General features: G+C 38.5%; 1 protein-coding gene across 1 annotated transcript; it reads right to left on the reverse strand.

Annotated features, from left to right (window-relative positions):
* Positions 1-58: 58 nt before the first annotated feature.
* On the reverse strand, positions 59-24,904 carry LOC125336117 (interleukin-5 receptor subunit alpha-like). Its single transcript, XM_048324280.1, has 14 exons — positions 24,804-24,904; positions 22,414-22,543; positions 22,146-22,321; positions 21,358-21,497; positions 20,701-20,739; positions 19,880-20,021; positions 10,770-10,899; positions 10,503-10,678; positions 8,971-9,110; positions 4,325-4,363; positions 3,216-3,345; positions 1,878-1,974; positions 1,302-1,383; positions 59-507 (listed from the first exon to the last, which is right to left on the reverse strand). The coding sequence occupies exons 1-14, from the start codon at positions 24,871-24,873 to the stop codon at positions 433-435; spliced, it is 1,566 nt and encodes a 521-aa protein (XP_048180237.1). The 5' UTR covers positions 24,874-24,904; the 3' UTR covers positions 59-432.
* Between the last annotated feature and the right edge of the window lie 700 nt (positions 24,905-25,604).

Genomic DNA, 25,604 nt, shown 5'->3' on the forward strand with positions numbered 1-25,604 from the left:
AAACTTCTAGCATGAATTGACCCATTTTTGACAGTAGAACAATGGAATTCAGGCATCAGAATTTTTTAAATTGTATTCATCTCAATAAATTAATTATTAATATTTTTAATATGAGACAGAAAACCAATCATTTTTCCTTAAGATCAAAATATAAATAAAACTTCTTGAATGAAATATTTCCATATTATTTACAAAACAGAAGATATCCAATAGGGACAGCTTACCCAAACAGTTAAAATTAGCCAAAGCTATAAGCAAATACAATGGCATTTAGAAAGATTGCATGTGAGATATCATTCTCTCTTGGTTGCATCACTGTTTCTATACAAGAAAAAGAAGAAAGTGGAGACAGCCAATGTATTATTCCAGACTTTCCACAGGAATATAGAGTTGTCTAAGAAATGCACTTTCAGGCCCCTCCATTTTTCTTGGTTATCTCACAATGTCAGCAACTAATACTATCTCTTCGTTTTCAGATGTTATTGACTGAATTTTGTTCTCCATCAGCTGAAAGGAAAATAAAAACTTCCATCAGTCTTATACATAATGTTAGGTTAGCATCTACTTATGCACAATTCTGAAAGTATTTCACCTGGTTTTGCTATGTGTCACCACCACAGTCTGTCCTGTTTCCTTACAAAACCCTATTTTGAACCGTTTTCTGCATCACCTTTTTTTCTATCCTGTGTGTATGACTTGCTAGTGGGTAAGAAGGAGAGGTGTGCACCTGGAGGGATTCAAGGTGGCAGCTTGGAGGGTGGGACCTGGTGGGGGGGACACAGGGCTCAGACGCCAGGATCAGATGTGAGGAACTCTATGGTGGTTGTAAATGAAGAGAGCAAGGAGGTGTACTCGTCTCACTGGCAAATTCAGCTGGAGAGTGGCAAGAGGGCTGTGATGTCTGGGACTCTAATTATGAGATTGCTGATGGTGTTGCTGTGGTGCTGGTAGAGGCAGCTGTGCTGGTTTTGTGTCCGGCTGCCTCACTGTGCTCTGTTGTGTCATTGTCCATGTCTGTGCCTCGTGTTGGGAAAGTGAACAGCCCTTCCTGCTGCCTACCAATGGGACCATCAACCTGTGCACCTGTGAGACTGGAATGGGAGAAACCTCGTGATTCCAGAAGAGCACTACGTTTGACTTCCCTTAACAAACTTGCCTGCTGATTTTACTTTGTAATTCTTCAGGATATGGCAAAAAGAAGAGTGATCCTTTGTAATAAGTACCTTATCATTTAAAAATTCATCCAGTAGAGCTTTGTATGTATTTCACACATTTGATATAAAAATAGAAACAGAACATACCTCTAGGTTTGTATCACCCAGTGTCAAAAAAGCAGGTTTTGGTCCTGGGATCTGTGGAAATGCTGCCTTCCAACAGCCAGTCCTGGAAATCAAAGGGTATTGAATACAAAATTAAAATCGAATAACTGTAATGTGACAAAACCATTGCACCCTTGAAGCAGCTCTTATCTTCCTCTTCAGTCTTAGAAGTGAACTGAAAAATATACATAATCTCAACACAGAATGAACACATATCAGGAAAACATTAATAATTTGGATGGTAACAGATTCATTTTTGATTCAAGATTTACTAGTAGTAAAATTCCTTCACTGAAAGAAAAAGGAATTTGTCCTATGTCATTACAAACAGTGAAAAGTGGGGGAAAAATTTTAACAAGTTGAGAGAGCAGTATCTTTTCTGAATTACTGTATATTTCTATGCAAAGTGCATCATATCATAGAACATCCTTTCTGTTTCTGTTTCACATGTGGTTTATTTTATGTATCCTACAGAGACACCTACACCTTATTTGTTTAAGCACTACAGGTGTTACACACACCCACAGAAAATAAAATAAATGCATAAATTAAGTTTACCTTTTGCAGAACAAAACTGTGATGATTGCAATTAAGGGTGTCACAACTGCTACCACAAGTAAAATCCATACTGAAGAATATATAATTTCTTCATTTCCTGAAGGAGAAACATTTATTATTATTGTTATTGTTATTATTAATAATAATAGTTGTTATTGTTGTTATTGCTTTTATACGAGGAATAGATCATAGAATTCCAGTACACAGAATGACTTGGGTTGGAAGTGACCTTTAAAGATCATCTGATTCCAGCCACTCTGCCATAGGCAGGGACAGCTTCCACTAGACCAGCTTGAGCCCCAACCTGGCTTTGAACACTTTCAGGGATGCAGCATCCACAGTCTCTCTAGACAACCTGTGCCAGTGCCTTATGACCCTCATGGTGAAGAATTTCTTCCTAAAATCTAATCTAAGTCTACACTCTGTAATTTTAAAGCCATTCCCTCTTGAACAATCATGACATGACCTTGCACAAAGTCTCTCTTCAGGTCTCTTGTAGTCCCTTTAGTACTGGAGGACTGCAAGAGGGTGTCTCTGGAGCCTTCTCTTTTCCAGGTTGAACAACCCAAACTCTCTTAGACTTCAAGAGGTGTTCCAGCCCTCTGATCCTTCTTGTGACCCTCATGTGGACTCACTCCAACAAATCCATGTTCTTGCCATGCTGAGGACCCCAGAGCTGGATGCAGCACTGCAGGTGGGGTCTCACCAGAGCAGAGTAGAGAGGCAGAATCCCCTCTCTTGCCCTGCTGGCCACCCTGCTTTTGATGCAGCCCAGGACAGGTTTGGCTTTCTGGGCTGCAAGTACACCTTGTGGGGTCATGTCCAACCTGCCATCTACCAGCACCCCTAAGTCCTTCTCAGCAAAGCCACTGTCAATTCTTTCATCCCCCAGCCCATACTGATACCAGTGGTTGCCCTGAACCCAGGTGCAGTGCCTTGAACTTTTTGAACTTCATGTTGTGCCAAACGTCTACTGTGCTGACTGACTGTGGTGAATGTCAGTCTGAAAGGTTTTGCTTGGTATGAAATGAACTCTGTAATTTATCACTTCAGCAGAAATGTCTGAAGGGAAGGAATAACATTGATCCTATTCGTACACCCCTTGCAGTAAGCAGGAGCTCACTACAGCTGCAAATGTGTAACTTTTTAATGTTATTTCCAGTGTTAAAATGTTAAGAAATCTATAAAGTCTCTTCCTGCTCTTCTCTGTAGCCTGGTGTGAACCAAAAAGTTTGCCAATCCTTTGTACATCTGTGTGTCCATATGTGCATGGCAATGTGTGAGGTAGACAGGACATCGCTGGGGGAAGAGTAGCCCAGGGCATAGATTTGTTCTTACCAAACTCAACAGGTGCACTCCATTCCCCCCAGGCTGGGTTCACAAGGCAGGCACTGCCAGCTGCTCTCATTTTCAAGAGATACTTCTTTCTTGTGTTAGATCTTGGAAATGTGTGACTATTTACCCCTTCCTAAGGAAAACAGAAAACTGAATTGTTCTCTTTGTTCCATGCCTAGGTGTCGAAAATATACATGTGCCATTTACCAGTGAAACTTTTAAGAGGCTATGAAAGCATTGTTTATTAAAGTAGGTTGCTGTTCCAGAGGAAAAAAAAATCATCATTATTATTTATATAATATTTACCCAAATGTGTATCTCAAAAATAACCTGACACTTGCTAAACTTTTTACATTTAGAAGCATTTCATCTTTTACACTGTGAAAGTATAACCTATGATTTCTTATGATACAATTTGTTTCATTGATAATTTCCCACAGCACTTAGAGAGGTAGAAAAAGGTCTTGAACCATCTCATGTCAGTACTGCTAGCACTGAGTGATTTGAGGAAGGTGTCTGTGCACGTGCCTCAGTCTTTGCATTATGACTTTTCAGACAAAGCATAACTTTCCAGCCAAACTGTAAAATAAGTAGAAGATTGCAATAATTAGTGTTACCAGAATTTACTGCAATACTCTTGCTCTTGGAGACTTTTGCATAGAGGTGGGACGTGCAAGCTGCACTGATTAAAAGGAGGTGTGGCATACCTGGATGACAGCCTCCATCCTAAAAGGACTTTTGTGGTCTATGTTTTTCATAAATAAAATTAAATTCCTAGGAGATGCTTTATCTTTTCTCTGCTGTCAGTGATGTGTAACTTCAAACTCTGTTCCCAATATTTGAGAGGGAGAGTGGACAATATAATGAAAAGTGGAAGAGTTTTCGAAATACTCACAGCAAAACAATAAAGTTCTGCCCTTGAATGTTTAATAAATTACGTATGCCATGATGATTTAGCAGTTTGACACATTCATGAAATCTATAAATAAGGATCCCATAAAGCATAGGACACTGAGGACATACTGATTTAAAGGTATTTGCATACTATTTACTTTTCACAGTTGACAATGAAACGAACATGTATTGCTAATTAATAGAACAAACAGACTCACTTGTATAGAAGTATATATGGGTTTTCCTTTAGGATTATCCTGTAAATTGAGAGAAAAAGAAAAGCAACTAACTTAATTTTTATCATTGCTTGTTTTATGTTTCAATTAATTTTTATATACTGTCCCATTTTTCTGCATTCTCTTTCTTATGTACTTTATGGTTTGTTCGGAAGAACTAATGATTTCTCTAACATTTAGTATCTAATATCTAATTCATCTACAATGCCGATTAATTCTGCTATGGAAAGATATTTGTTTTCCTTATCATTGCAGTTGAGATATAAATTTTATTTCAGACTGGTGATTAAACTGAAATGCAACTGAGCCTGACCTGAATGGAAATGATAAGTTTATTCTTACACACACCAGGGGGGAGAAAAAGATGATTAAAAAAAATCTGTGAAATAAACTTTTTAGTTTACATCTAATGTTTTAATTTTACAATAAGTGTCACTGTATGTAATTGCAAATACTATGCAAATACTGTTTTCTTTTAGATGAAAGTATTTGGTACTGGCATGGATTCACAAGTATTTTAGGCTGCCCTCCACTACATTTTTGACAGACAATACAATTTGCTCATCTTTTCTGAATAACTACCACATAATTTACTGACCACACACAACTGACTCCAGACTATATCATCTCCATTAGACTACTAGTTATATATTTTTGTAATTATTTTGCAATACACCATTTTAAAACAAAATTCAATTAATCCAGACTTATTTTTTCAAATAATTGCATGCATGCTCCTGTGGCATCTGAACATGAGGGTGTTCAGCCTGGAGAACAAAATGCTCTGGGGAGAGGTTACAGCAGCTTCCAGTACCTAAAGGGTCTTACAGGAAAGCTGGAGAGGGACTTTTCACAAGGGTAAGTATTAATAGCACATGGGGGATTGGCCTTAAACTGAAGGAGGGTAGGTTTAGATTAGGTATTAGGAAGAAATTCTTTACTGTGCTGGTGGCGAGGAGCTGGATCAGACTGTCCAGAGAAACTGTGGATGCCCCATCCATGGAAGTGTTCAAGGCCAGGTTGGATGAGGCTCTGAGTAACTTGGTCCAGTAAAAGGTGTCCCTGACATGGCAGGGGGATTGGAACTAGATAGTCTTTGAGGACACTTCCAACCCAAACCACTCTAAAACTTTATAAATCAAGCTGCTGTCCAGGGCACCTAGTATCTGCAATCAAGATAATTTTGCACAGGGATCAATCTAGGAGAAATATCTGGCCAATGAACCCCTTTTTGTTCTTCTTTATAGGCCCAGGGGTAACCTGGAAGATTTCAAGGGTGATTACAGAGCACTGGGGGGATGGCGAAGGGCAGGAAGTCTAGATGGTGTCTCTTCAGGCCTTCCAGTGAGAGGGAAAGCCTTGAGCAGAATTGCAGTCATTCAACAGGTCAACACCTGGCTGAGTAACTGCTGTCACAGGCAGGGCTTTGTCTTCTATGACCTTGGGATCCTTTTTGAGAAATGGGGGCTACTGGACAGGCATGGGATGCATCGAACCAAGGAGGGTGACTGTGTCCTTGCAAACAGGCTTGGTAACCCAGTCCTTCTACTGTGTGTAAAGGAGTTCCTTGTATGCATAGAGCTCTGTCTGGGGATAAATAATGAGCCAGTAAGAGAAGGCATCAGAGGACAGACCAGCAGAGGTGTAAATGTAGTAGGTTCTTGTTCCAGATCTCATGATCAAGAAAAAGCAGATGAGACCCTCTACAGGAAACTGCATAGTCACAGGCCTTGGTACTCAAGGGAAAGTGCCCCCGAGGGCCAAGCTACTGGTTGATCTACAAGGACAACCTCCTCAGAGCACAGGAATCATGGAATCATAGAATTGTTTAGCTTGGAAAAGACCTCTAAGATCATTGAGTACAACCATTAACCCAGCACTGCCATGTTCACAATTAAACCATGTCTGCAAGTGCCACATTGCAGGTTTAAATGTGTAAGAATGACAAGGGGATAGGTGATGGAAGCATAGCAATAACCCACATTATGCTTATCATGAAACCCTTTACGCTTTGTTAAGATCACTATTCTACATTGCAATAAATATTGTTACTTATGTTGCCTTTGGCTGGATTTTCCCAAAACTTGTTCCGTATTATGTGCTCTACCCTAATCAGCCATGCGCTTTTTGTGTGACAACTCACAAGGTTATTCATGTAGGCATCACACTTGGTGCTCATGAGGTATCTCATAAACTCAAGCCCATTGTCCTCTGCCAAGGGCTGCTGCTCTACAGTGCCTCGGATTTCTTCACTTGCCCCTTTACCTCACTCAGGAAACTACCTGGGAACCTTTGCTGGGATGCTGAGGTAATGAAAGTCTTCTGACCATTGCTCCATGCTGGTGTATCGGATGCTGCTTGAGTCCGGGCAGGCACAGCAACTGGTGGAGGCCAGTCTGATCCTGACACCTGGACTGAACACACAGCCACATGTTTTTTGGAGTGCTTCAAGGGATGGTGATGCCATCACTTTCCTGAACAGCTTGCTCAAATGCCTAACCACCCTAATATTTGATCTAAATCGCCACTAGTGCAACTTTGAGGCCATCTCCTGCTGTCCTGTGGTTTGTTTGTTGGGAGAAGAGACTGACTCCCAGCTGCTACAATGTCTCTTCAGGTGGATGTAGACTACCCTGAGCCTCCTTTCCTCCAAGCTAAACAACCCCAGCTCCCTCAGCTGCTCCTCATAAAACCTATGTTCCAGACTCTTCACCAGCTTCACTGCCCTTCTCTGGACAGACCTGAATGGTCCATTCTGGTGTGCAGAAAATCAAGCAAGTGTGACAGGTTAGCATGACAGGACATGAAGACTGAGTCTGAACTCAGAGACAAAAAGGAATTGTACAAAACGTAGAAGAAGGGATTTGGGAGGAATACAACAACATCATCTGCAAATGCAGGAATGGAGTCAGGAAAGACAAAGCTTAGCTGGAGTCAAGACTAGCAAGAGAGGTGATTATAAGAAAGTTTTTGATGAGTTCATTGACAACAAGAGAGGTTAAGAAGAAAGCAGGCCTATTGCTCACTGAATTGGGAGAACCTAGTGACAAAGAACATAGGGGAGGTAGAGGTATTTGGTGCCTTTTTAGCTCGATTTTCGTTGCTAAGTCTTTGCCTTTGGTTTTCTCAGATATCCTAATCCATAAAGCTTTAACAAGAAACACTACTGAAGAAGAAACATTTTTTTCAAACATGAAAAAATGTGATTGAAATTATGTTATTCATGTTTTTATCCTTTTTAATTTTTTTTTTTTTTGTTTGCTCCCAATGCAAGAAATTTCAATTGTGAAAAGTAAAGTTTAAAGGCTGACTGCAGTACAGCATTTGTTGCTCATAATGTATTGGTAAAAACCCACAAGTTTAGACCTGGCAGTGATAAAGAAATGAATTTGGCAGAAGAATTTTTTATGGCTAAATCCTCCAAAGATATGATTATAGTTGCATCTTTTAAGTCTCAAGGGAGCCTACGCTGCTCAGTTGCTGGAATAATTGCTGGACTTTGACATAATTAGGTAGGTGAAAACCACTAATGATTAGGAAAAAAAACTAGAAAATTCAGACAAGGTGTGAATTGAGTATTCTTTATAAAATGGATATTACATATATTAAAGTTACTAAAAATGTATTGTTTTACTGCAATAGACTTTTATTCCAATGTCAGACAGAGTTTTCAGTAAGGTTTCTTTGTTAAAACAGCCAAGTGATTCAGAGAAGTAACGCTGTTTCATGGCAGATAGTTTGGCTTGCAAAAAAATTCATCCGTGAAATAGCAAGCCCAACCCAGACTAAGAAATTCCAAATTTCAGAAACCTAGGGAATGCCTTCAATCAGCCACTAAGTGGGTGGCCAAATCCGGTTGTAGTTCAGTAAGATTTTTCCTTTGTAGTCTCTATCTGCCACCCTGTGGCCTTTTGATGCAATTCTGCCACAGTGGTTTACATCTACTCTTGGAACACGGCAGCCTCATTCCTTCCCTATTGCTGCCCGAAGACTTGTGAAGTCAAGGTCATACCCCCACTAACCTGTCCTTAATTACACGGCCTTTCTGCTTTCTCTCACATCTATTTTCCATTTATTTATCGTTGCAAATCTTCAACTTCTGGACCAACAGGTATGATGCTTATATATCGATAAGCTATTTGTGTTTCATTTATGGAGAAATTTCATTCACTTCCATTAACTCAAACTTGTTAAGTGAATGTACAGTTCTCTTTTCACTATTTAAAACCCAGCTCTGCCCTTCCACAGAGATCCAGTCTCCACTGGAAATAGTCCAACCCAGGAGAACTCCAACAGGTTTTAGTGTAAGAAGTGCCTTTTCTGACTGCTGTCACAAAGCTGTGATATGTTTGAATCTTGATTTACCATGCTTCTCCTCTGGGACTGTCTCAGTCATCCAGTGTATCTCCAGCAGCATCTTACTCAAGGGAGCAGGGATTTAAAAAAAAAAAAAATGGGGCAGTATGGCATAACAGGATTTGTTATGGACCTGAAAAGTGCAGTCACAAAGGAATAAGATGCTATGTATGGGGAAGGCTACATCATAGAAGAGAGACTGATTTTCTTTCCACCCATGTGCATTGCTAAATGCAAACATATGAATTAATATAGTGTGAGGACATTCTTACCTTGTACTTTATGTTGATTTCATATTTAAAACACTTGCCTTTGTTAGAATGACTTATTTGGGGTCGTTGCCATTGAATAATGCAATCATTTTTCATTTCATCACAGTTGACTGTGATATCTGATGGAGGCATGAGCTTTTCTGAAATTATATAATCAAGAATTGAAATAATTCACTTTTTTTAAAAAAAAATCCCTTGACCTCTTTTTGATTTTATGAAAGAGAGTGAAATTGCAAGTAACACTCTATGAAGAAAGATGCTAGTTCATATCTATTTTTCTTAGGACCAATTAGAAATAATTGAAAGACAAAAGTTTTCTAAACCATGTACACAGGATGAGAAAAAAAAGGGACTAAGACAGGGAACATAATATAGGAGGATACGAAGACAAAACTCCCCCTCCATTTACTTTTCTAGATGAATAAGATAAAGTACTGTCTTCTTTCTAAGATGATGTTTATTACTGCAGAGTAATATTATTATATTATTATATTATATTATTATAGCTGCTGCTATCCCTAAAGTACGAAATTCAAAAATCTTTTTTTCTCTAAGCCTCCTCACAATGTGACATGAAGGTGTTGCTTTCAGTCTGTCGTGAACTTTGCAGTTTATTCCCTCCTTGCAAAAGTAGCCATACAAGTTTAAGAAAGACACTCCATTTTTAACAGCCTAGCCAACTTCTTCATATATCTCCCTTCACTTCACAGATGTAAGCAAAATTATGAGGACCTTTATCTTTTGATCATTGCCAATGACATGATTAATGGAACAGCAAAAGACAGTCACTCATGGCAGAAAGGGTGACAAAAGGCTGATAGAGGAAAGTTTAATATCAGCTACACTACTGCTTTACACTACTGTCTTTAGGGACAGGCCTGGCCTATTTTTGATGGGCTACTTGGTCTAAGAACAATCTTGTTTTATCTGCCATGAGTGGTGTTACAGGTCAATTTCTTCTTATAGAATGAAGCCTTTTTTGTGCATTTTTTTAACGCAATACCAAAACCAGTGTGACATTTCCAACGAGAATTTGCCACAGTAAAAGTAACTGCACAGGAGGCTTTCAAGTACAGCACCATGTGCATAAGGTATGTTGTATGTATCTTAATTCATTTACTCCAGGGTATGGTGTCCTGTATGTCATCCCCATTGGTAATGAAAAGCAGAAATCAGTGCTCAGATAAACTTCTAAAAAGTCTCCCCTCTCCTCTGTTGAAAGGTGTTTGGCCATCACTGAAAGGACAGCAGGGAAAAGTACAGTTTGTTAAGTTTTGTGGACCTTGCTTGAGAAAAACCTAAATACCATAAGGGAAGATTGCTAAAGAATCTGAGACAGAATGCAGCTGTGGAGCTTTCCTGTTTGACTCCCCTCTTTGTCTTCTGCTTCAGGAATAGGTTTTCTTGAGAAGGCCACAGTCTCTTACTCTCAACTCTAGGTAAGACAGGGTACATGATTCCTTCTCAGGGATAAATGCTCTACTATTTTAATACAATAATTAAAGTAAAGCCAAAATAAACTATTTACTTACCAATTTTATACAGGTCAATGTACTCATCATAGAACTGGATCAGGGAGTCTTTGCTAGACCCATTCACCAGGAAGTAAGCTTTTTCAGTCCCTATGCTCACATTTTGGAAGATACATCCCATATTTCTGCCATTTTCATCTTTAATGTAAAGCTCACATTCCATCTCCTCTTCATCTCTGCATACAGCAAAGTATTTTAGTTAAACGTGGGCACTGTGATGTGGTGAATGAGAATTCAGAATTCCCTGGCTCAAGCAGATTTACTTACCTTGAATTCTGCCAGTAGAGAAAATACTGTGTATCTGCTGGAGCATGCCTTCCTGCCTGCCAAGTGCAGTTCATGAGGAAAATGTTATAAATCACACAGGAGAAGTTTTCAATGGCCGACCCATTCATGCCTGCAAACACGGGAATATCCATGATGAGGAAAAATCATGTGACTCCTTCAAGCTGGAGGATCATGGCACACACTTAGGTACGTTAGACTCCAGCTAGTTATTGCTCAGTTTAGGAAAGACTTATTTCATTTTGTTTGCTAACAATGAAAGATATTTGCCCTGAAAGATTCAATGAAGAAATTTTTTATGGATAAATCCTCCAAAGATAGTATTATAGCTGCAACAAAACAATTTGTGTGAAACAAAAGCTGGTGATCTCAGAAGTATTGCATAAACTTTATGGACATACATTGACATACAGGGTGACAGCATTTTAAGTTCTAAAGATTGTTCTTCTATCTCCTATATATAAAGTTTAGGATGAATAGATGTCAGGCAGGTGGGTAAACAGCTGCAAGCAGAAAATATCAAAATAGGTCACAGCAATATCCATCAACTCAAGTTACCCAATGTTGAATATGGTAAGTTTGCTGAGGGTGTTAGTTCTTGTGCTTTTAAGGATGTAGGTCAGATACAAAGCTTTACTGTGAGGGCAGTGAGGCAATGGAACAGGTTGCCCAGAGAAGTTTGGATGCGCCATCCTTGGAAGTGTTTGAGGCTGGGTTGGATGGGACATTCAGCGACCAGGTCTACTGGAACATGTCCATGGAGGGTTTGGTCCTCTCCAGCATAAATCATTCTGTGAATATGATTCTATGACTGAGGAACAGTCTCTCACTTTTAAAAATTCAGTATCAAACCCAGTAAAAAATCAAAATTTTGTCTAGGTTCTTTCTTAGCATGCTGCAGGTACTTTATTTGCAAAAAAATCTTCATTCAACTTAGTTCCATATATTCCTCTGACAGCTTTTTAGATTTTTGTCTGGGACATGACCCCTCCAGTCCTGGACTTCCTGGAGACTCAGTAAATACCTCAGCAAACAAAACAGTTGGAAAGAAAAAGATGGACCTACCTTCTATTTCAAAATGTCTTTACCTTGTTTATCTATTATAGTCTTCAGGTTCAGAGAAGATGGAAATACTATATTTTAAAAGGCTGTATAACTATAAATAGGGCTGTCTCCCTTGCTGCTTGTGTTTTGGGGAACCGTCTTAACATCGGAAGTGTTGCAAAATAAATGTTCATCACTTCCCCCCTGATTCATAGCAAATTTTTGTAATTGCCCAACCCGGGAGTTCTTATAACACGAACAAGAAGTTAGCTGGTTAAATTTCTCTTTTCATTGCACCAGAGCATGCTGGTGCTTGGGAATCCAGCAAGTGCATAAAAATATTTACTTTTACAGGTATTTCTCTCTAGCTCTAAACAATACTGAGAAGTACAAAGCATCTCTCTATACAAGTCATCTCTGGGGGATGGAGGATGGGGTTTCTCCATGGAAGGCATCGGGGCAAGGCCTGGCAGTCCCAGCCCACCCCAACTCCAGTCCAGATCGGGGCAACTGGGGACCCAGGGCAACCCCAACCCTGACCACCAGGAACCTTCTTGGGGACTGGGAAGGGTCATGGGCCTGAGGGTGGGCCCAGCTTGGCAGGGCCCATGTTTGGGCAGGGCAGGGCTGTGGGAACCCAGAGACTGGCCCTGCTGTGGTATCACTGGGCAGGGGCTGATGGATCCAGGGACTGATGTGGGGTTCTGGGCTCTGGGCAGGGTGAGGGAAGCTCTGGGGGTTGGGCAGGGGTAAGCAGGCCTGGGGGGGTTCTCAGGGAGATGACAATGCAAACTGTAAATGCTCTTAAAGCAGATGGAAAAAGGGGATTTCAAATCTTGGGTATGATGTCTTCAGATAAGATATATCACTATCAAAAGGTGGGCTTGTCCTCAGTCCATTTCTCCTAGGGTGAAAATAGCCAAACCACAAACCACCACTGAAACAGAAAAAAATTGTAGGTAGTAAGCATCCAAATACAAATAGCCATTCCAGGCCCATTCTGTTGAGCATTTGTTACCTTCTCGGGTCACAACCATACATTTTCTAAAGAAGAGGGTTATTATAAACAGTATAAAACATCAAAACCTCCCTTATACCCTGAAAGCCTTTGTTTCACAGAAGACAATGTAGTTTGCTTAATATGGAGATTTAAAATCCATGTAAAGTAATTTTATTTCTTCATATTGAAATTGAAGCATCACAAGAAAATATGACATTTTTCAAATACCAAGATATTTCAACATTTTCCTCTTAAGAACAGGCAGATCCTTTCTGCTTGGAGTTAAAAACCTGTAGGAAAGAGAACAGTCCATGTACTTCTCTACCACTCCCATTTCTTGGCTACTATATTTGGAAAAATTCACCTGCTGCTCAACAGTTTTCCTGGATGTTCCAGGAATTGCCTTTATCAAAATCCCATGGTCGTTCCTATCCTAGAGCTTTTTTTATTGACATATGGAATGATTTAACCATATGAGCAGTAGTTCTTATATATCAGCTATTCTTACATAACTAGGATACAGTTATTTCCAAGGGAGGAAGCTGAAGGTAGTGCAGTGCTGACTTTCCTTGGAGACAAAGAGGGCTTACTTTCTAGAGACCCAGAAATGCCTGGGCTCGTGAGTATTTCTGCTTCCTGGATTCTGGCTAGAGATTGGTGACTGATGAGCTTGAAGTGGACAGTTGTTTTCTGGTTTCATTCTCTTACATTGATTGTCAATAGTAGTTATACTGAGTTGTCACTGAGGCCAGCCAACACCACAAAGAGGACATCTGGCCTGCTTTTTTCTCCTCAACTCATGTAGTATAAAATGCACAGGTGTAGTGAAGCAAGTCTACTCATCCTACTGGAAACTTTTTGTCTGCAAAAATATTTTCTAGCAAAAAAAAAAAAAAAAGAAAAAGAACCTACCACACTTCTGCTCACAAGCAGTACTAAAAGCATAGAGCAAGGCATGAAAAAAGAACCAATGCATTAAGTGGCACTCAATGGTTGTGTTCACGCATTTGATCACATCTGTTAATAACTCGGTGTTAGCTGGGGAGATGAGCAACTCCCTTTGAGCATCCAGAACTTAAAAAACTCCAGTTGTCCACAGAATCAAGAATCACGAGAGAATCAACAGAGCATGGCCTGTTCTTTTGTGGTTTCAGAGGTAAAGATCTAAGGCAATGGTGGCTTTATAAGGACCAATTCATGGACATTGACTCTCTTCATATGCTAGTAGAGAATAACAGTATGACAAAGTTTTTCTGAAGCATAGTTATGAAAAAAAGAGTGGGAATGACGACCATATAGGTGTAAGTGGATATTCTACCAAAAAGCAGGTTTAGTCAAATAAGCAGCTCATTTTGGTAAGAATCACTATGACTACCCTATCACTTTATAGATGTCAACAGACAAAGCAACTGAAAACTTGGACATCAGGTCTGAGCCCATGGTAGTCATTCAGAGGTAAAAGAAGTCCATTTTCAGAAGTATCACTGTATTTCCAGATTAAATAAATTCCATACATAACCATGTAGGCAATTTTTTGAACATTCACTGTGCTGTATAGACAGAGGAAAGGACTTCTGATCATAAAGAATGAAAAACGCTGCATTTATTGTGCCCTCATCTTTGGAAGATGAGCACTCAATTTCGTGGTCGTAACACACTGCATTTCCTGGAGTAGGGTAGTGACAAGTACCCAAGTAATAAAATCAGAGCTGTAAGAAATGCCATGGAGAGCCAAATGGGACTGTGGAAAATGAAGGAAGTCAGAATTTTTGTTTGCCTGCCTGTCCATGCTTCCACTCTGAAGATCTCTTGAGCCTGCAGAGAAGGCAGAGGGGAAGCAGTGTGTTTTTGTGTGCTCTGTCAGATTATGTATCTCTGAAACACAATGAGGAAGACTAGAGCTTGTCTTTTTTGGATTTGGGTACTTTGTTTTTAAACTGGAACATACTGCAGCAAAACAATCCAAACAGCCCACAAGGACAGTGGTGTTTTTGCAGAAAAGGGAACTGTTCTACCCAGGGGACTTCTTGTCTATATTTAGGGCAACTCCTTACCTAAGGCTTTCAAAAATGCAAACAAATCAAAAACATTTTAAAAATTCCCAAGCAAAGATGGTGCTACTGAGGGTAGCAAAGTCTGTCATCTTTCAGAGGCCAGAAAACTAGTGTTGAGTGGCCTTGCTATGACCCAGGAGTTGGAAGCAAAATGAGAAGAAAAGAGGAAGAGAAAGAGAAAGAGTAAAGGAGAGAAGAGAAACCTGGACAGAGACACTAGGGCTGTTTACAGACTTTTGGCTCTAATGGGAGTAAAGTCATTGCAGAAACAGGATCAAACCCAAATTTTCTCAAAAATCACAAAAAGTTGAAGAATAGTTTATTGCTCCAACTAAAACAGGAGTGTTCACAAGAACCGTCTGGGTGTTTTGCTGTACTGGTGTGTTACAGTTTATGTGTATATCACAAAAATACAAATGGTAAACAAGATCCTCAATTTTTTCCTTGGAGCAAGATCTTTCTAGTTTTTAGCACAGAACAGAGGAAAAGCCATAGGTGACCAGAATAAAGGACTTCTTCCTGTGTGAGCATCCAAGCCACTTAGTTAAAAGGTTGTAAAGCCTGACCATCCTTTTCCACTGACTTTGGGGTCTTTGCCTAGGGATGGGAAAGTGATATCTTAGTCCCACTCCTACTACCATCTCCGCTGTTTCCTGGATATGATTTATGGTCTTCTCATTAGTGTGCTGATAGTGAACAAGTTTTCTTAAATGACTTTGCTGTCTCAGCAGCTTCCACAGTGAAAGCAGTGGGTATGTAAGGGGTGCCTCAATGGGCATGATCAACTCTAAGTGAAGCAGGATGGAGAGGATCCAGTAGACTGTATCTGTTTAATTGTCCTTAGATTAAAGTAAGTGTTGGCTTTAGTTATCCACATTTAATGCAGGTGCTTTTATCTTTTGGCAATAATAACTCAAGTAGAAGGATCCTTCTCTGTCACTGTTTTAAAAAGACATTCAAAATAAATTTTTGTGGTAGCTGGTGCGGAGTCTGTAGCTCAGACCCAGGAAACCATAACCGGTCTGGAGAGATGGTCCCGCGAGGAACCGTCTCCCTGACGCATTCAGAATAAATTTTTATTGAAAGCTCATTTAGAAACACAGAACCATAGAAAAATTTAGTTTCAAAGATGCTCTCTTGATGGTAACCTAGTCTAGTGGAATTTTATTACTGAGAGGACTTTATTTTCCATGATAGGATTTCAGCTACTTGAGATGACTTTAACCATCCTGAGACTTGATGGAATTATAGAATCATAGAATAACCTGAGTTGGAAATGACACACAAGGATCAATGAGTCCAACTCTTGGCCCCAAGAGTCATACCATGGGCCTGAGAGTGTTGTCCAAATGCTTCCTGAACTCTGTCAGGCTGGTGCTGTGACCACTTCCCTGGGGAGCCTGTTCCTGTGCACATCCACCCTCTGGGGAAGAACTTTTTCCTAATACCCAACATAAACCTCCCCTGACACAGCTTCAGGCCATTCTCTTGGGTCCTGTCACTGGTCACCAAAGAGAAGAAATCAGTGCCTCCGCCTCTATTTCTCCTCACAAGGAAGTTGTAACTGCAATGATGTGTCCTCTCAGTCTCCTCCGGGCTGAACAGACCAAGTCACCTCAAGCCGCTTCTCATACACCTTCCCATCTTAACAAACACGGTGAAGGCCCTTCACCGTCTTTGTGGCCCTTCTTTGGGAACTTTCTAATGGCTTTATATCTTTATTGTGTTGTGGCACCAAAAACTGCACACAGGAATCGGGGTGAGGCCACCCCAGTGCAGAGAAGATCAGGACAATCCCCTCCCTTACCCGGCTGGTGATGCTGTGCCACAGGACAAGGTTGGCCCTCCTGGCTGTCAGGGCACCACTGACTCATACTCAATTTCAAGCAAATGGAAGGTCAAATATGTGATTAGCCTCTAAATTGAGAGGTTTCTCTCATATCTCCTTATTAATTGGAAGATTCAGGCTGTGATACTTCTGCTTCATCCAGGTGTTATAAAAACACATAACCGGCCGGAACCACTTGCAGTTAGCAAGTGACAGGCTTCTGCTGCAGAGTTCAAATGTTCAATTTCCAACATTTCCCACTCAATACATATACACATATACATCTGCTACCTGTTAGCAATCATATATTAAGTAATTTTTTCATCTTACACAGATATGAAGAGATGATCTTTAATAGTAGTCATTTTGTATGAGCAAGTGATGTTTCTTAACAGGGTTGATCTTGGCTGGTTTTCATACAGTGGGCCTTCAAACAGATGTCAAATTTTATTCCTGATCACAATCGCAGTATGGATGTACCTTTTTTGAGACACTAAACCACTGGAGATCCTGAATAAAACCCTAAAGTTTGGTTGTTCTTACTTATTCTTTTGCATCATGTTGAAAACCAATATAATAACTTCCAAAGCAATACTGAAATTATTTTTTTCTGAAATACTGTAGTATTTGTCATAATAAAAAACAGAAAAAGTCCAAACTTCAAATGTTTATAGAAAATGCAACCAAATACAAAGAGGCTTTTAAAGATAATTTCTTGGGGAATTTCCTCTACAGTCAATACTCTTCTCCCTGCTTCCAGGAGTAACAGAATATGAAAACCTTGTTAATTTTTGCCAACAAGATATATATGCTTTAAAAAAATCAAGTTGCTCATTTCACTTGCATTCCATCACTTCTTCAAGACTTATTATTTCTTCAGTTTCTTGCTTTTTTAATACATCCATATCTTCTGTCTATTAAAGGAAGAATATAACATTTTTTTTAGGGTTTGATGCATGAGATTAGTCACAAGGTCATGATTTATGAATCTCCTGTCATTCAGAGTTGTTATTTATTGTGTAGAAGCTATAGAAGGACTCTGTCAATTAGAAGACCGAAGTAAACACGTCTAGGTATTCTCTCCATATAGTTCCCAAAGAGGAACAAAAGACATTTTTACTAAAAAGCTGGAAAATTCATCTTTTAAAACAGAAAAGTTAACATGATGAAGGAAGAGAAAGTAAAAGATTTTATAAAGGCTCGCCAGAAATTCAGTGTGTCCCTGCAGACAAATTTTGGCTTCCAGACCTGCCTGCTGCCAATCCAAAGACTGAAAATTGCAGCAAACTGCAATATGCTCTCTAGAAGGGAAGTTCCTGCACTGTTTGTCTGTTTGTTCCTTCTCACGAGTCATTCCAGTGTTCTGCGTAAGTTAGCACCTTTCAACACTCTGCTCCACTTTCTTGCTCACCATACCCTAGAAACTTTTTCTCCTTTAGCATCATTGCCAAATACTATCATAGATCTAAATATCTGCTATGGAAAAACTACTGTAGATTTCTTTGTCCCTTCTCTCCCTGCCTGATTCTGCATTATTATTGTGCTGAGAAACTTGCACTCAACATTATTCTAGTGATAGCATATGGCTTATAGGGAGAGCAGGGTGAAACTGTATTTTCTCCAGTGCTTCAGGTAGACAGATGACAATTATTTCATAAAAAGTAAAACAGACAAGTTACTTGTATATCGACCTTCTCTTTCCATACCCTAAGAACAAGAAAAAGAAAGAAAATTGATTCTTGCTTGTCTGCATCTTTCTAACACTACGGTCATACCTTTAGAACTAAATTTTTTAATTTCAGGCAAATGGAAAGAAACCATACCTGGAAGTCCATTGGAGAGAGCTCATGGAATGGGTCTTTTGGCTGTGGTACAGTAACAGATGTTCTTTTCAAATAAGCCCTTCTACAGTGACAAAAAGGTTTGGTGAAGAAAAGACTTAACATGCAATATGTTAATATTGCATATTAACACATACTATATGTGTTAATATGCAACACATATTATATAATGTGATATGAACACATACTATATAATAATGCTTTTGAGGTATTATTTTATTTCTCTAAGATAAGCAGTATTCTTCTACGTCAAAAGTAGCTAAGAATTACATAGGCTGATTACAATATTATAATTTTATTGTTCAGAATTTGGATGACAATAATTTATTTTATGACTTACTAAAGCCTCATAAGAAGCTGTTTTTTTAAGTATATGAAAGGGAAATATTATCAAAACATGGAAACAATTTCATGTACCAACCACCTGCATTGCAGGGTCTGATGGCAGGAAAGTGGTACTGATACAAGGCCTTGTCCCAGTATTGGAAAGCATTGAGTTATATTAACCAAGTGGATAAGAAAGTTTGGAATCAAAAGTATAGAGCACACTTGAGGAACATCCAGGAGATGATTCCTAGTATAGCTCAGTGTCAATTTTCTCCCTCTCTTATCTCCTTTAAAAAGAAGCCACAGATTTTCTGTTGGGGGAAGAAGTGTTATTTCAACTATAGAATAAAAATTTGCACAAGAAATAAGTCTTACACTGCCATGCAGAGAAAAAGTGTGAGACCTGCTGCCAGCCCTGGTATCAGAAATAGCACGTAAGGTGAAGTAGATGTAAGTTGTTGTGTTCCTGAAAATCAAGCAATCATCAAAGTGCTGGTTAGCATCACAGGTCATGAAAGATTGCACAGCTATGTGCAATCTGCTTTGCATCAGAGTGTCAAACACTGTATGAAGGGATGACTCCTTTAGCTTAGCACCTCACTGCTCTGTAGCACATGAAGTAATAGGATGGCTGACAGCACGTGGACTGTCTACAGTAACTTAAGACCTGAGGAACTGAGTCCTACACAGTATTTAAGTATCCAAGGTGGCAGAGAGCAACAGCAGGAAAAAGAAGTTTACAAAGTCAGGAGTAAAGATGGAAAAAGTAAAACAGCTGGCAACAGACCTCAAAAAGGTCTGCTTTGTTCACTATTCCAGTGCAAGAAGCACTGTCTCCCAAGAATGCTTGGAGAACTCCCTAAAATTAAGAGACATGCCAATTCTTTGACTCTCTTTGTCCTAACAAATCAATGTGTTTCCATCCGTAAGCATGAAGTAAAAAATAAGGCAGACAGGTAATTACTGAACTAGGTCAAGGAAGGGATTTTTACTCTTACCAAACTCCACAGGGGTGCTCCACTCTCCCCAGTCTGGGCTTACTAAACAAAGGCCCCCATCTGTTGCTCTGATTTTGACGCTGTACCTTTTTTCTGAGCTGAAGCTTTCATATAGGTAGGAGTTATTTTCAATGATTGCTTCCTAAATGCAAAACAAGTAGAATGAGAATTTTTGTATTATTTTTATATAATTATGATAAAATTTTACATTTTACATTTCACATTTCTATAATCTTTCTGTGTACAGACTAGAGTGAAATCACAAGTAGAAAAATATCCCTTAATAAGTTAGATTGTTTCATCCTAATTCCTCTTGTTCTAACATTTTTATTACTGGGTAATATGAAGATCGAATTTGCCGTATGCTTCTTGGCTCCTTACACTCCACTAAAGACCTGGCACTCTTTTTTTTCGTGCCATCTTTATACTGGCTTAATCTGTGAGGTAATATTTTCTCACCTCTTGTGTCTCAATCCTTTCCACAGAGCATTAATAAAGAAAAATTTCTCCACATTTTTTGTGTCTAAGTGTTACAAAGAATCATGACCCAACTTTTACATATATATGAATTTGCTAGGAAGTAAAAAAGAATGTAAAATGGAAGATTTTGTGAAACAATATCAAGCTCCACATGTGCAGGTGTTTTTGTGCAATGTTTTATAAACAACATTTTGAAACTTCAGATTTAGAAAACTTATCAATAAAGAGAATGTGCAGCACATTGAAACAGGCAGTGTGAAACCAAACCAATTTGGTTGGAGGATGCTCTGATACAGAAGAAATTTCAATATAGCATAAATGTTACATTAATACAGACTTACTGTTTTAGATGTGGTTTTGGTGTTTTTCTCAGCATCAGCCTAGCAACAAGAGAAAAGTTTAATTTTTAAGATTATTCTTTTTATTACTGTATACTAAAGAGTCTTTTCTCATGAATGCTTAATTTTCAGAAAAAAAAGTGTATGTAATATTTTAAATGCCTTCCTTTGAAGACTGTGAAATTAAGCTGTTCTTCCTCTAAGTGGTTTTTCCTCCCTGATAATGCTCTGAAATATTGTACCATTTAAATTTGATTGCAGAATTGAGTATTAAAGCACTAAACAAAAAAATGCTCAGGTTGACAAAATCTTTACATTTTACTTGTTAAAACAAAGTATCTAAAATTTATGAATAAACTCAGACAATGTTTTTTCCATTTTTTTTTTTTTGCCTGTGTATCTTTTGCATTCTTAAACTTTTAATTTAGCTATGTTATGTCTCCTTTTTCTTTTTTTAATTTCTATTTTTTACTGTTGGAACAACAAGGTCACAAATGCTCCCACAAATATTTTGAACTTTATTTTTGAAGGTTGTAATATTACTTTCCATATTCATCCAAGTTATTAAAGAAGGGGATGAGAACAGGGTACTGGTTGTATGGTGTTATGTATGGAAATAGAGACATACAAAATGCTATTAAATGTCATAATTATTCTTACCTTGTTTTCTATGACAATTTCATATTTGAAACAACTTCCTTTGTTCACATGACTTGTGCGAGGTGGTTGCCACCAAATACTACATCTATGAGAAGCTTCTGTACAGTTCACTGTGACATTTAATGGAGGGGTGAGTTTTTCTACAATAATATAATCAGAAATACTATTGATTAGTAACAGCTCTCTTCACTCTGCCATTTTAAAAACTTAGGTAGATGTTCAAACAACTGTCTAAAAAGATGTAATGCAGAATTACTATAGCAGAATTACTATATTCTCCCTATATTCTGAAGCAGGACTCCCTGATTTAACATTTCAGTTGAGGAGCCCAGAGCACTAGCTGCAACAGTAAGGAAAATTAAAAAACACAAGCCGTTTATTAGATTTTATTGAATTCAGCATATGATTTATGCAGGTTTGGTTTTGTTTCTTGGGTTTAAGATTTTTTAATACTGTAATTACAAGATAATAAGACCAACATCTAGACAGTCCCACTCAAGAATCCTTAGCTAGTTAATTCTAATAGATGACACATTTCTTTCAGAGAATAAATATTTGACTGAAGTGTTCACAATTCTCTGACCTATGATTCCAGATTGTTTCTGTTTTCATTAGTTTTTGTCCATTCTTATACTTTACACTTTTCAGACATCAGGGCTGAGAAAAAGGAAAAAAAACCCAAACCTATTATGAGGAGCAATATTTTTAAAATGCATGCTTTTTCCTAGGGATGACTTCTTCATTCCTTTAACATATAACTGGAAATTCAATCAATAAAAAATCCTTACCAATTCGGTACAGCAGTATCTTCTTCTCATATGACTGAATATTTTGTCCACTTCTAGACCCATTTACCAGGAAATAAGCATACTTATTTTCTATTATCACATTTTGGAATCGACAACCTATGTGCCTTCCACAATCATCTTTGATGTAATTTTGGCATTCTGTGAGATCTTCTTTCCTTTACATGAAATACTGTATCAGTTAAAAATTGACAATGTCACATGTCCAACCACAAATCAAAATTCCCAAGATTCAAGCAGACCTACTTACTTCGAGGGCCTCCAGTACAGAAAGTACTGGGTATCTTCTGTAGCAGTCCTGCCCACATGCCAGGTGCAGTTCATGAAGGAAACATTATAAATGACACAGACAAAATTTTCAATGGCTGTCCCATTCATGTCTGCAAACACAGAAAGAATATCTCGTGTCCACTCTGCAGAAAGACTGAATAACTGCTCAGATAAAACAGATCTTTGCAAGGTCATTTAGCATTTTTTAGCTATCTGCTTAGCAAATCCAACTGTATATTTCTTGGGTCTTGTAGTTTTGTCTGTACTTGAAGATGGGCAATGATTTTATTTGTGTTGAGCCATAAGGATTATCTATCATTGCTCCAGAAGCCATAGATGTGACTGGGATTTAACTGAGTCTTTAATCAACTCAAGCATGATGATTTAGTGGAAGTTAATAACAGACACAGTCACTGTGGTGTCCTTTGTTTAGATCCCCTGTTTAGCTGAGGCCCAGTCGACAATGGAATATAAATTCTACGACAATGAGCAAAGTTGCAAAGTTCTCTCTGTTGTGCTTGTCTTAAGTGCTCTGACCCTTAGTTATAAAGCACTAGTAATTTAAATTAAGATGTTCACCACATGCTTCTGTGCAACGGCTGGACGGTTATAATCTAACCCTGGGACTGCTTCCTGAAGCTAGTCCTTGCAGAAGTGTTGCAATTTCAAAGAGAGAATGACGTATTTTTCAATTAGGAATTGAAATTGGCTGTTAATCTCTTCCAGTACTTTGGATTCAAGGTTAGGGGGAATCTTATTAGCACTGAACTTGATAGAAACAGGCCTGAATATCCATATAATTAGTGTAAATCAAGACAAAACTGAAGCAGAAGTTTATGGCTTGCTTAAGTTAACTCACAATCTGTACTCACAATCTGAATTAATTCCTTGTGTGTTTCTCCCCTATCAAAAGGTGAGACCTCCAACAGGAAATGATGAACATTCAGTACCTAAACAACTACCACTGTGAATTGATGGACTGGGCCACAGCTTTCCAAGACTAATCCAATCGAGTTTAAGCACCACACATACAAGCTTTGCATGTACCTTTCTAGTTAGCCTTAAAACTCCACACTTGATTTTTACATCTTTGGAAATAAGAGGAATTTTTCCAGAGACGAGAAAGTTGTCAGTGTACTCCTGGATTTCTGGAAAGCTTTCTCTCTTTCAAGAAGAAGACTAAAACTTTTTCAAGAGCTTGGTTCAGCAGCATTTCTTTCAACGGCAGTATTGACCTAAGCATGCCCTGTCCTTTCCCATCCTTCATGGATCCTCCCTGATTCCATCCTGCCTCCCTGGCTGTGGTAGTGCCACTCCTTGTGGGGCCCTGTACTGAGTAGCTTTGAACAAGTGATCATCATTACAACTAATGCTCCTCTCAGGAGTTTTTTTCTTTTTGGTTGTTTTTTTTCATCTGGCTTAGTATCCTCTATCAGAAACAGTGGAACAATCTCATCAGTGTGGGCTATCAACTAAGAGAAGAGCTGTCTAAGCTATTTCTGTAGTTGTAAGAAATATTGACCCATATTTAGTCCTAGAGGTATCAAAGCTCTCAGCATAGAGTTGTTTATATCCAATTTATGTGTAAGTTTATATATTTAAAAAACTACTTTTGAGAGTTTAGTGATTATGGTACTGTGATGAGGTGATGGAGAGCTTGGATCAGTTCTCTGGTCTGCCAGAGATTCACTTTATGAGCCAGGGCCAACCAAATCTATGTACTTCACTTCCTCATTTACAAAACAAATAGAGAACTTTTCTTCCCATGAAGAAATTGCCAGGTAAATGCAGCAGTCTGAAGTATGATCACAGGTGCTGTGCAAGGGTCTTGGAGAGGTGAGCTTCCTCAAGCCTTTAGCAATGGTGAAAGTCTAAAGAAAAAAAGGGTTATTCTGATTTAAAATCAGTTTGCAACCTGGTTCATGCGTGGCCCAACAAGCAGTTGAACTGTCCAAAAACAAAGGAAATATTCAAGCATATGCTGTGAATACATATGGGTCTCCCTATACACTTTGCCGACTAGACCTTTTCTCCAAGGTTTTGAGGGCATTTATTTTTCATTTTTTATTTATTCACATTTCTGTGGTTATGCCAAAAAAAAATCTAGCAAAGTAGATAAATATGACTACCCTTCCTGTAAGGTTTTTTTTTGAGCCTACTGCATTCACCCAACACTGTCAGCAATGCCTTTTTATTTTTAGCAACACCTGGAATAGAGCTAAGTCTTCATGAGACTTCTATCTTACATTATTTCAAAGAGACACTGATATTTTTCTGCCTCCAGTTTATACTGAGGACTAGCTAAATTGCTCTAGTGTCTTTTTGCTTAACTCCCCCCCCCATTTGAAAACCTCCATATTTGTCACTTACTTATCTTTATTTCTTTAAAAAATGGCAGGACCATATTCTCTTTTCTGTGAGCTGTGATGCAAAAAACCATCTGGTTTCTCTGTATTGCACTCCTCCTTCTGAACTGCCTCCTGTATTATTTGATCATGATAGTAAAATGTATATGCAAGTATGTTAATATCCTCTGAAGCATCCTTTGTTTCAGACACAATTAGCTTATTTTCACATATTTTACAATCTTTAGATATATTTGAAATGTTGTTTTACATTCTTTTCATGGAAGTGGTGAGATATTTAACTGAGATGTGACAATTATGATTGCACCCAAATTCATAACAACCCATTGTTTCAAGTACACACAGTGCTTATATTTATTCATTTATTTGCTTGTTTGTTTATTTGTGTCAACTTAGATTATCTCTATCTCTTGAGCAGACATCAGAAACAATGTAGGCAATTTAGCTTCAGAAAAATATCAGAGAGAAAAGAATTTTGCTCTGCAATCCTTTGTGGTAACCAACATTACTAACAGGGAAGGACAGGATCTCACCTTTGGGTCTTAAGCCCAAGAGAATTTTTGCTTTTATAAAGTGATTCTTCAATGAAAAAATTCATAAACTCTTCTTGATTCTTAGACATAATTGACCAGATACTTTGTAAAGGATGTGAATGAACATACTCAATATTAGAGATCAAAAAAAACCCCAACCCAATTAAATTACTTTAACCTTTTAACCTAACTCTGAAAATGCTGCTAAGTGTAAGGTGGAGTTTGTCCTACCTAAACTTACTGAAAAGCGGTATAGATGCTCATAGGAGAAC

This window comes from Corvus hawaiiensis, chromosome 2, assembly GCF_020740725.1.
Source record: "Corvus hawaiiensis isolate bCorHaw1 chromosome 2, bCorHaw1.pri.cur, whole genome shotgun sequence".
In the NCBI taxonomy this organism is placed as follows: Eukaryota; Metazoa; Chordata; class Aves; order Passeriformes; family Corvidae; genus Corvus; species Corvus hawaiiensis.